General features: G+C 32.2%; 1 protein-coding gene across 1 annotated transcript; it reads left to right on the forward strand.

Moving 5' to 3' along the window:
* The first annotated feature begins 11,292 nt into the window (after positions 1–11,292).
* Positions 11,293–12,734, forward strand: LOC149563185 (uncharacterized). Its single transcript, XM_089828086.1, has 4 exons — positions 11,293–11,683; positions 11,807–11,994; positions 12,160–12,214; positions 12,340–12,734. Exons 1-4 carry the CDS (start codon positions 11,293–11,295, stop codon positions 12,732–12,734), a joined length of 1,029 nt encoding a protein of 342 aa, XP_089684212.1.
* The last annotated feature ends 850 nt before the right edge of the window (positions 12,735–13,584 follow it).

A 13,584-nucleotide genomic window follows, 5' to 3' on the forward strand; every position in this document is an offset into this window, starting at 1 on the left:
CTCTAACACGAACTCTAACTCTAACGCTAACCCTCACCTTAATTGTAATGCTAACTATATTTATAACCCTAACATTATCCCTAACCATAATTCTTACCCTAACCTTAACCCTAATCCTAACTCTAACCCTAATTGTATTTTTAAAACTAATTCTATCCCTATCTCAATCTTTAGCCCTGACCCTAACTCTAACTGTAATTCTACACCTAACCCTAACCCTAAATCTAAACCTAACCCCTCTAATTCTACCCCTAACCCTAACCCTAACCATATAACCCTAACTCTAATCCTAATTTTAAAACTAACACCAATTCTAGCCCTAACCCTAACCTAATTATAACCCTAACTAGAACTCTAATCCTAACTCTCACCCTAACTCTAACTCTAACTCTAATTCTCACCCTAACCCTAACTATAACACTATTCTAACCCGACTCTATCTCTAATGCTAATTCTAACGCTAACCCTTCTAACCATAAATCTATCTCTAACTCTAACTCTAACTCTAACCCTGACTCTAACTCTAACTCTATCTCTAATTCTAACCCTAACCCTAACTCTAACCCTAACTATAATTGTAACTCTAATCGTAACTCTTATTGTAACCTTGACCCTTACACTAACCCTAATCCTAGGTCTAACCCTAACCCTACCACTAATCCTAACCCTAACACTATATATAACTCTAACTCTAACCATTACCGTAATTCTAATCCTAACCCAAACTCTAATTCTACCCCTAACTCTTAATCTAACCCTAGCCCTAAATCTAACCCTAACCCCAACATTATCTATAACTTTAACTTTAACTCTAACTCTAACTAGAACCCTAGCTCAAACTCTAATTTTACCCCTAACCGTAACCCCAATGATAACCCCAACTCTAACTCTAACTCTAACTCTAACTTTAAGACTTATACTAACAATAACACCAACACTACCTCTAATTTCAACTCTAACTCTAATAGTACACCATCCCTAATGGTAAACCTAATCCTAAATGTAATACTAACACTAACTCTAACTCTTACCCTAATTCTAACCCTAACTATAACCCTAACTCTAACTCTAACCCTAATTCTAACCCTAACTATAACTCTAACTCTAACTCTAGCCCTTATTCTAACTCTAATTCTAACTCTAACTCTTACCCTAACTCTAATTCTAACCCTAACCCTAAACCTATCTCTAACTCTAATTCTAAACCTAACCCTAACCCTAACTTTACCTCTAATTGTAACTCTAACCTTGATCCTAACTCTAGCTCTAATTATAATCCTAACCCTAACAATAACCATAACCTTAACCCTAACTCTAATTCAAACCCTAACCTTATCCTGACCCCTAATTTAATCCCAATGCTAATGCTAACTCTAATTCTAACCCTAACCCTAACCTTAACACTAACCATAACCATAACTCTACGTGTTTGTAACACTAATTCGAATCCTGACACTAACCCTAGCCCTAACCCTAACTCTAACTCTAACTCTAATTCCACCCCTAACCATAACCCTAACCCTAACCCTATATAACCCTAACTCTAATCCTAATTTTAAAACTAACCCCAGTTCTGGCTCTAACCCTAACCTAATTATAACCCTAACTTGAACTCTAATCCTAACTCTCACCCTAACTCTAACTCTAACACTAATTCTCACCCTAACCTTAACTCTAACACTATTTTAACCCAACTCTATCTCTAATGCTAATTCTAACCCTAACCCTAACTCTAACTCTAACTCTAACCTTGATTCTAACTCTAACTCTATCTCTAATTCTACTATACCCCTAATTATAATCCTAACTCTAATCCTAACTATAACACTAACTGTAACTCTAATTGTAACCCTCACCCTTACAGTAACCCTAACCCTAAGTCTAACACTAACCCTACCCCCAATCCTAACCCTAACACTATAGATAACTCCGACTCTTAATATTACCCTAATTCTAATCCTAACCCCAACCTTAGTTCTAACCCTAACTCTTACTCTAACCCTAACCCTAACCCCAACATTATCTCTAACTTTAACTTTAACTACAACTCTAACTAGAACCCTAGCTCAAACTCTAAGTCTAACCCTAACCCTAACCCTAACCCCAACCCCAACCCTAACTCCAACTCTAACTCTATTTCTAACTCTAACTCTAAGACTTATACTAACACTAACACCAACACTACCTCTAATTTTAACTCTAACTCTAATTGTACCCTAACCCTAATGCTAACCCTAATCCTAATTATAACCCTAACACTAACCCTAACTCTAACCCCAATTCAACCCTAACTATAACCCTAACTCTAACTCTAACTCTAACTCTAACTCTAACTCTAATTCTAACTCTAACTCTTACCCTAACTGTAATTCTAACCCTAACCCTAACCCTGATTGTATTTGTAACCCTAATTATTACCCTTACCCTAACCCTAACCCTAAGTTCTCTAATTCTAACCCTAACCTTGACCCTAACCCTATCTCTAACTCTAATTCTAAACCTAACCGTAACCCTATCTTTAACTCTAATTGTAACTCTAACCCTAACTCTAGCTCTAATTATAATCCTAACCCTAACAATAACCCTAACCTTAACCCTGGCTCGAATTCAAACCCTAACCCCTATTTAATCCCAATGCTAATGATAACTCTAACTCTAACCCTAACCCTAACCTTAACACTAACCCTAACCATAACTCTATTTCTGAATGTAACATTTTACGTAATAATATCTTTAAAATAAAAACAAATTAAAGTCATGCAAGTTAAACACCATATATAGAATTTAAAAATTAAATGTTGAATAATAATTTTATAGTAAGTTTATAACACTAAAATTTTATACTAACTCTATACAACTATATTTAAAATTAAATAAATAATTCAATACTAACCTTATCAAAAATAGAAAATTTAAAATATATTTTTATGTTGCGCCACAATTGCCACTAGCTTACATATACATATATATATATATTACGCTGAGAGTAATCATTCTCAAGGTGCCTATTTTCATAAATCCCAACTTTGATTAAAATAACGTTGGGATTAAATGAAAATAGGTGCCTAGAGAATGATTACTCTCGGCATTATATATATATATATAAGCTAGTCCTAATTATACTTATGTAGGGCAACATATAATTGACCTAGAAATAGAAGTCCTACATTTTCCTTAAATGGGAGGTTTTCATTTAATTTATGCTAAGTGTGTAGTTAAATTATATTTTAATATGCTTTCGAACTACTTTTATCAACAAATATTTATTTATATTTTAAAATTTAAGAAGTTCCAATATAACAAAACTATATTTTTCTTATTCCATAAATATCATCTTAGGGTAATGTAGTAGCTCTTTTTTTGGCTGGTTAAGAATTAACATGCTCTCGTAAATCGAAACGATTCTATGGTATGAAAAGGGATATTTTTAATCAAAATTTGTCCAATGTCAAACGTTACTTTTTTAAAAAATAGACCATGTGCAATCATTAATAAGACAAAGAATTCTAAAAAAATACATGATTAAGCTGAGAGGCTTTCTATAGTGAGAGCTTTCATCAATGTAAACATTCGACACTTTTAAAAAAAATTGACGGTTGTTTCAGTGTCAGCTTATTGGCCCTTCTTTCCATATTGAATCAAAATCTGATCATTAAAAAAAAATGATGGGATTTTAATGGGAAGTATTGGAGTAATAATATCATATGAAAGGGAACCAGAAAGTGTTACCTTTGCTAACTGCATCTTTGATCTGTGAAGCCGTTAAAAATTCCAATTTTAGCTTTAGATTTATTGAAGACTAGATTTTCGGTGAACCCAACTTTTAACAATGAAGCTAATTAAATTTGTAGAAATGAAGAAAAACTACCACGTTCAATATTAATGAAAAGATTGCATTTGCATTTCGACTAAAGGGAGAGGGATGCATACACCAGGATGAGCTAGCTGTACTTGCAGATAAATGGATCCACGAAAAAATGGAAGAGGGCACTAGACCATTCGTTATGATTTATCAAGATTTAAATTTGCATATTGCATTATAAAGCCGGCTGCCAATTCAACTAAGACGAATTACTACATCTTCTATATAAAAGATTTTACTCGTCAATTTCCAAACAAGGATATCTCTTCTTTGTATTAGAGTTTTTCACCTTTTTCTACAGGTATCCATTTTATCATTTTCTATTGCATTGTACTTTAGAAGTTGCAGATTTCTCTTATCGATGACATTTTTATTTAAATATTTGTGCTTGTTTGGACTCGGTCAACTTGTTATCTGCAAGAAAGTCACATATTTTGTTTCAGCATATTAAAAGCCATCAACTGCATTTTGATCAGGTGCGTTGTTTGGTAGCTTTGCAGAAGCTTCATTAAAGAAATAGAAATTTCCATGTTATGTTGTATGTGATAAGCTAAAACCCAAAAGCTTCCAATTAAAAAATAGTAATGATTTTTTTGGTTGTTTTTCTTTCAATAGGCATTTTTTACTTAATTATTAAAATGAAATTTTGCTCGAAAATTACAAGCCCTTAATTTTTCCAATGAGCATAGATTTAGTATTCAAATCTTTGTCTATGTTCCCACACTTTGAAAGCATAGATTTAGTGTATGGAGTGCCTACGAATTAATTGAGTCTTGTCCTGCTGAGATAGCTAAGTCGAGCATTTCTGTAGAAAGTTAAAAGCATCCGCCAAAATGTGGTTGCCGGTTAATAGAGCAGCATATGAGAAAAATAAAAAGAAATTTTATGTGGAAGTTAAAGCATCCACCGAATATCAAACGTTGCTGGCTAATAGAGCGTTGAATGAATGAATAATAGTGGAGGAGAATGGATGTAGTAGATTAATTTATGTAGTACAATGGAGCATTCAATTTATTTTTCTGGTTCTTGGTTAAACAGAATGGGTATTTCTTGGTCAAGCTTGATGGTGACCCTATTTTTTGGAAAAAATCAAGTCTCCATTTATGAAATAAGGATGGAAAATTAATAGAAATGAGTCTCTTTCCTTCTTGACATGAGGATTGTGCTGACAAGGAAGAGATTTGGGGTGAGAGATCAGTGGGAGTGAATTTTGTTAATAGTTTGTGTGAGAAGTATTTGATGCTTTAAGATCGATTACATAAATGAAGAGTAAAAATGAGACTTGAATTCTTAATGTATTTTAGAAAAGATCAATCTTTTACATTCTTTTCTTTAGTTGATGTCATGCTATCATTACAAAATCATTGTTTCTAAATATAATATTAGATTTACAATATTTTTAGAAATATTACAAATATTAGATTTAGTTATTGTTTAAAAACATTTGATTTAAAAATATTAGATTTTGTTATTTTTTTAGAAATATTAGATTTAGTTCACATTTAAATAGTTTGTGAATTGACATAGGGTAATAAAGTAATGTTTATATTTATATATTTAAATGTTATTCACATCTCCTCCAAATCTTACTTTTATTTTAGAAAAGATCAATCTTTTATATTCTTTTCTTTAATTGATGTCATGCTATCATTTCAAAATCATTGTTTCTAAATATAATATTAGCTTTACAATTTTTTTAGAAATATTACAAATATTAGATTTAGTTATTGTTTACAAACATTAGATTTAAAAATATTAGATTTTGTTATTTTTTAGAAAGATTAGATTTAGTTCACATTTTAATAGTTTGTCTTATAAGTTAGATTTAATTTATTCCATTTTTTAAATCCTATTTATAATTGCGTAATTTACTATATTTTTCAATTACGAGACTCCAACTTTGCAAAAAAACTAATATAAACTTAATAATTTTTCTATTACTTTTTGTTACATTCTATGTTTTGAAAATATATTTTCATAATATGAATATTATAAACTCTCTTTACTATTACAAATGATATTTATGTTATGATTTTAACAAGTAAAGTTTTCTATTGTTTTAACTGTTCAAAAAGGTATAAGACATGGATGTGCATATAGGGATGAAGGTTGAGGTGTCATCTAATGAGAATGGTTTTGAGGGTGCTTGGTTTGAAGCAACTGTCATAGGACGTGTTCATAATACTACACAAACCAAGTATTATGTTAGATATAAACATTTCATAACTTATGAAGTTGTTCTAGAGCCCCTTGTGGAAGAGGTCTTTCCTGAATATATGTGTCCAATTCTACCTCAAGTACCATTGCCTTCAATTATAGAAGCTGACCTTCGTGTTGAAGTACTACAAAATGATTGTTGGCGAAGGGGAGTGATTGTTGATAGATTTGAGTCACCTCTTAGCATTAAAAGAGTTATATGAAGTATATTTCCCTGATACTCATACTCTACTTCCATTTGTATACTCCCAATTATGACTAGCACAAGAATGGGTTGGAGGACGATGGATTCCAGCACAATCATATTGAACAACTCACAGTATTTTTTGTATTGAGATTAACCACTTGATAGATAATTTTGAGTTTTCTTTTGTCTTTGAACTAAAAACTACTATTTGAAGTATTCCTGAATCACTCACTATTTCCTTCTCTATTGAAATCAAGTATGTTTGAAATCCATTCAACTACTTCTTAAATAATGTACTTAACTTCAACTAATTTTTTTTGTTGGATATTTAATTTGATTATTGAATCATTTTATAAAATTGCATTTGTATGTTATTTTATTCCTATTTATCTTCATTCCCATATGTATAAATTAAATAAATAAAAAGTAATTAAATTTCTATGTAAGTTGATTATTATTTTTGAAGCTAAAATATCTAATGTGTTTCATAATTTTATATAGATCAGAAATAATAAAATGGATGTTGACCAAAGTGAATCTGAAATAACTATTGGTAGCCCACTACTTCAAGATGCTTCTATTGAATCAGATGGAAATGATGAAACCTATTTGGATAGATTGGGAACAGTCATTGCGGAGTGTTGTAAAATAATGGTCAATGAAATGTATAGCGCAAGCCTAAATGTTCGAGATGTGCAAGATCTTCAAATCCTACAAATGGAAGACTATACAAAGCTGATTCTTGAGGCATAGAGGAAAGGAGTCCAATTTTGTGAATATATGAAAGACATGCATTATGATGAGGAATATAAGGAAGGAGAAAATTCTAATTTCCTCACTGAATAATTCCAAGTGTCTCTACACCACTATAATGAAATCTTGCTCTAATGAAATAATAAACCACTCTACTATTTTTTGAATTAATAATTTTAAGAAAAAATTTTCTATACAATCCATGTTTATTGGGTATGGATTCTTATGAAAATTGAAGATATGAATCTAGATAAAAGGGTTTTTAGTATTTCATATATCTATGTATGCAGTTCTTTTATGGAGAAAATTTTCATTTCATCATTTAAGAACTCTAAGTGTTTCTACACCACTGCAATAAATTCTTGCTCTTTTGAAATAGTGAACCAGTCTAATATTTTGGAGTTACAATGTTTAAGGAAATTTTGTTTCTATATACTTCGTCTTCAAAGGGTATCGATTCTTAGATAAATTAAATATATTTTTCTATATAAATGGGAGTTTAGTATTTTATATATTTATGTATGCATTTCTCCTATGGAGAAAATATCTTTCTTATATTACTTTTACAATTCTTCAATTTTTGGTAATAAATTAAATATCACCATATTTCTTATCCGTGATGTTTGTTGTCAACATAAATTTCAAGATATTTCTCATTAATTGAAGATTTTATTCACTTTATAGCTATGAGTCTATCAGCACCAAATTTTCAACCTGATGAGGAAAGGAGACAATATCAAATAGAGCAACGGAGGGCGTATCAAAGAGAATATAAAAGGGAATATCAAAGACATCAGAGAGAACAAATGACAGAAGATCAAAGACAAGATGAAAGAAGGAGTAATGAAATCCAAAGACAAAATTATGCTAGATTAAGGGCACAACTATCAATACAAGAATTAGAATCTGAAAATAGAGATCAACAAAATAGTAACAGAAGTTGTGGTCAAAGACCAACTGATGGAGTATCACATTCTGAGATACAAGGAAGACATCAGGTGGATTTACAGCTCAATGAGAGGTATAATCAATCCTTGACTACAAATATGCAATTGGATCTTCAAAATGAAGTATCAAGGACAACTAAATGTGTTCCTGAAACACCCTATCATACAACTCAAGTTAGGATAAATTTAGCTAGACAAGGTAATGTAGAAAATGCACAAAAACCGAATGGAAATCTTCGTGATAATTTCTATAGATTCCAAATGTAGTTTCGCCAAAAATTGGATAGCTTAAGAATGCCAAACATGTGTTATATTTGTTAAGAATGCTATCTAGGAATGAAAGTGTCACGCACCTCTGAAGGTCCAGTGTGTAATAGATGCCAACAAGAGAGAGGAAATAAAAGATTCTTAGCTTCAAATAATATGGACCTAGGACCTCAACCAGAGGAGCTTGCAAACTTGACACAAGTTGAGGAAATGTTAATTGCACGTGTCAGTCCCATATTGCAAGTAACACATGCAACTGGTGGCCAATTTAAGTACAGAGGACACACAATAAGTTTCCCACTAAACATAGATCATGTTTCAAACATATTTCCACATACAATAGATAAGTTGCCAATTATTATTGTTCGAAGGATAGATCAATGTGGGACACAATATAACTTTACTATTAATAGAGATAGTGTATACAAAGCACTCAAATACAAAGTAGAGCATGATAAATTTTACTCTGATGTTCAAATTAATGAAAATGCTCTCAATGATCTGCCCAGAAATAGAGATGAAAATGTTTTTCATAGATTGAAGACGGTGAATATGGAGTTTGATACAGATGCAAATGATGTTGTTTTTCTGGGTCCAGTTATGGAGACAGATGAAGGTAATGTAATTGAGCACACAAAATCAATGGCTTCAAGACCTCCCAATGCACAAAAGGAAATGCAACTTATCCGTGCATGGGTTAATAATCCTGACACAAACCCAGCATCATTGATAGATTGGCCAAGTATTGGTGTGTCACCTATTAATGAGTATGTCACATCAGGATTATTGGATATGGCATTCCCAACACTATTTCCTAATGGTACCTGTGATTGGTTAGAACCACGGTTGTGAAATATATATCTTCATGAATTTGTAAAGCATCTTGTGCGATATAGGGATCATCGTTTTAGCAAACATCCTAGATTTAGATATTTCACGAATAACATGATCATGAGACATCGTGCACAGAGTTCAACCTCTGTGTTTGTAAAGAGAAACTTTAAAGACATGTCAATCACCATCAATGAGTTGCGGCAACATATGGAAACTACACCTCACTCTAGATTGGTAGATAAATTGATGCGGTTTGGTACAATGTTAAGGGGAAAAAGGTCATATTGGGAAAAATCTCATGCAGAATTGACAGATTTGCTTCATCAAATTGGTTATCCTACAATATTTTTCACATTGAGTGCAGCAGATATGTATTGGCTTGATTTAAATGCTCTAATGCCAGGAACAATGCCAACTAATCCACGTGAAGCTCAAAATTGGTATAGGCAAAATATAATTGATTATCCTCATATTGTGGCACACTATATGCACTTGAGATACTCTATGTTTAGAAAAGAGATTCTAGAAAATGGACTGAATGTCAAATTTTTTTGGTGTAGATATGAATGGCAACATAGGGCGTCCCCACATGTGCATGGATTCATATGGATCGAAGGGGCACCTAATATGGAGAACATTGACTGGTCAAATGAGGATGAACGCAAAAGTGCTGAAAGATATTTTCATTCTATTGTTCATGCATGGAACCCTAGACAAGATCCTCACTAGTGAAATATATAGGTATGTTTATAAATATGTATTCTATGGTATAATTTGATATGACCTTATTTACTTATTCAACTTATTTTGAATTGTAGCCTTTCATGAATTTTCAACAACATCGATGTCTCAAAAACATGAGACAACTTGCAGAGGTCAATCTAGATCATGACTATGAGGAGATCCTAAATTGTGTAGAAAGACACACAATTTGTAAGGAGGGTGCATGTTTGTGGAAGAAAAGGGGGCATATGGTTTGTAGGTAATCATTTCATTACATTGCGATATTTAAACCAAAATTAGAAATTGGTCACTACTGTCACTTGACTAACTACCTCTCTTATATTTATTATAGGTATAATGCACCTTGGCCATTAAACCTAGAGGGATCAAAATTATATGAAGATAGAGAAACAGGTGAAAATAAATTTGAACTAGCCAAAAATGATGAAAGAGTCAACACACATAATCGCCACATACTACAACTATGGAGAGCGAATATAGATTGGCAACCTGTTCTTTTCAAACATGCTATGGTGAAATACATTGCCAAATATGTAGCAAAACCAGAGAAAAGCTCAGAAACATACCATTAAATGTTGATGCGCCTCTCCAACATGGAAAACCCAGATGATTTAGTTGCACGTGCATATAGGAAAATTCTAACTAAGACAATTATAGAAAGAGACACTGGTGCTCAAGAAACATGTCATATGCTATTAGAGCTTCCATTGGTAGAGTGTAGTAGAAGATTTGTTAATCTAAATGTCTCCCATGAGGTCTTCAAACATATAACTATAAATAATGAAAATGGAAATGATGAAGAGAATATTGAAGAGCAAACAAAATCTTTCATTGATAGGTACAAAAGAAGGCCCCTATGTATGGAAGTCGTCACATTAATTAATGCAGCAAGATCGTGGATATATAATCCTAAAAGAAGAAGAGAGAATAAATGGGAGCCAAGGGACAAAGCAGCAATAATCAGAGTCTTTCCTAGATTTGTATCTATACCTTCACGTGAATCAGCTAAATGGGTTGACTTTTGTTTATCAAAATTATTGCTCTACAGGCCATTTCGTGATATAGAACAAGATATTGGTCATAATGATGATGCCATCATACAAAACTGGGAGACATTTAATTACATTCCTTGGCATGTTCAACGAACTATGGTGACAAACAATGATGAAAACCAAAGTGATTCTAACACTGAAGACAATAACAATGTTCAAAGAAATACAACAGAACACGAATGGGAAATTATATCTAGGTTGCATCATGGTCAAAATATAGAGTGCTTAGAAATAGAAATGTTGGGGAGAAGAGACACTGACAAACATACAAATTGATCTATTGATTATAAGGGAGAAGAGTACACTATTGCGGCAATCAATTTTATAGGTAATGTGAAGAATCATGGTTGTCTAATATATGATGACATTCCCCAATGCATCAACTACATGACCCTTGGTGACAAATAGAAAAAGGAAGTTGACATTATTATGACACACTATCATAGAAATCAGAATGTGGAGCCATTGCTCATGATAATTCAAGGAACAACAGGCACTGGAAAGTCATATCTAATTGTTGCAATTAGTCAATCTCTTCAAAATGCAGCAATGCCCTCTCCATCTCCCCTTCTATTACTTGCACCAACAGGAGTCGCAGCATTCAACATAGGAACTTCTACAGTTCATTCAAAATTAAAAATATCAATACAAGGTTTTTGTCAATTAGAAGGAACAAGACTCACCAGCTTTCAAGAAGAAATGACACATATCAAGTATATCTTCATTGATGAAATGAGCTTCATTGGTCAAAACATGGTGGAGAACATTGACTCTCGACTTCGACAAGCATTCCCACAAGATGCAAATATTAGCTTTGGAGGTAAAAGGCTTCACTTTTCCTCATTAACAAGTGTAGCATGTATAAAATATAGACTATTATGTTACTAAAATGTAATTACAAATTAATCATTTTGACATAAACATTTTCATTCTTATATTTCAGGTGTATCTATAATTTTGGTGGGAGATTTGGGCCAGCTTCCTCCAGTTGGTGACAGACCAGCATATGACAGTAATAGAAGGGAAAAGTTGCTATGGCAAGAATTCAAGATTGTTCTTACTTTGGAGAAGATATTCAGACAAGATGGGGAGAATGAGGATCAACAAAGATTTCGCAAACTTTTGATGAATGTAAGAGATGCAAACCCACAAATTGATGATTGGAGGTTGCTAATGACAAGAACCCCTATCAACATAGATCTTCTAACAAATTTATAGTTTGAAAATTCTGTCCATCTATTCTCAACAAATGAAAATGTTCATAGTCATAATAAAAAAATGTTGCATTCATTGAAGTATCCTGTTGCACGTAGTGTTGCGACAAAAGCACGACATAGAAATGCATTGGAAGGTTATTCAAATGATGAGCTTGATCTAGAATTGCTACTTTGTAAGGATGCAAGGGTCATGCTAACTTCTAATCTATGGGTACAACCAGGTCTTGTAAATGGATCTTTGGGGTATGTTCAAATATAGTCTACAAACAAGGAAGCGCTCCACCTGAACCTCCAACATATGTGATGGTTGAGTTTGACAACTATTCTGGACCACCATTTGAAGACCATCATCCAAAAACAATTCCAATAACACCAATACAAAAGGGTACAACACTTCAATTTCCTTTAAGATTGGCATGGGCATTGACTATACATAAATCTCAGGGTTTAACTCTTCCAAAAGCAACAATTGATATAGGACCAAGAGAAAGAATAGGATTGACATTTGTGGCAATTTCTTGTGTTAAATCTTTACAGTGTCTAAGAATAATGCCTCCATTCACGTATGATCGCTATGAGAAAATGAAAAAAGGTAGACAAGTTGCCAAGCGCAAGGATGAAGAAAACAGACTTAAGTTTTTGGAAGAGAATTGATGTAATATTTTTATTTTTAATAATTTTTCCAATGCAATTAAAATTTTGATTTGCCACTTTAATATTTTGTAATTTTTATTATATTTACTATACTATTGTATGATTGTAGTATTTAAATAAAGTTTTCGTTTACTTGTATACTACTACAAATCACATTTCAAATGTTTCAAATACATGTTTTCACATCCATAAATATATAAATAGACTTTCAATATACCCTTGTAATTTTTTTTTTAGTATCCTTACATTAAAGAAAATGATCACTTATTTTCTTATGCCTTTATAAGTTTGTATCACACTATGTCAAATTATTTTTTTCAAGACAAAAAATACTAACATTTAAAAAATGTGTGTCAAAATATGGATTTGATCAAATATATTTTATGTTTATTTCATGTAAAATACCTTAGTTTAAATATTATGGTTACTATCCTTGATTCAACATTTCTTTCCTTTTTGAAAAAAAAAACATATTCTTTATCATGTTTTAATTGTATAATTTTTTTCATAATTTCCATGCAGCTTACGAAGATGTCAAACAAATTACGTTTTGAATGGGCTTACTAGTGGTTACAAGACTTTCATCATAGACTTCCACAAAATGTCATCCTTCGTATAGAGGAGTTGAGTGTTCGATATTGGATAAGGGATAGAATGACCGATCGAATTATAAACAATGGACCAAGGAACAATTAATTAAAATTTTATAACTATGCTCCGTAATTCAACTTTCACTATGCCACAAAAGTGAAGATGAACTTAGATGTCAAATTTCATCACCTATAGATCAAGGTTGTAGACTTTTGCAGATGACCAGATGCTTTGTATCATGAGATCCGTGATCTTTATC

Source organism: Cupressus sempervirens, chromosome 4 (assembly GCF_028749045.1).
Source record: "Cupressus sempervirens isolate cs-2001-9-10 chromosome 4, ASM2874904v1, whole genome shotgun sequence".
NCBI lineage: Eukaryota > Viridiplantae > Streptophyta > Pinopsida > Cupressales > Cupressaceae > Cupressus > Cupressus sempervirens.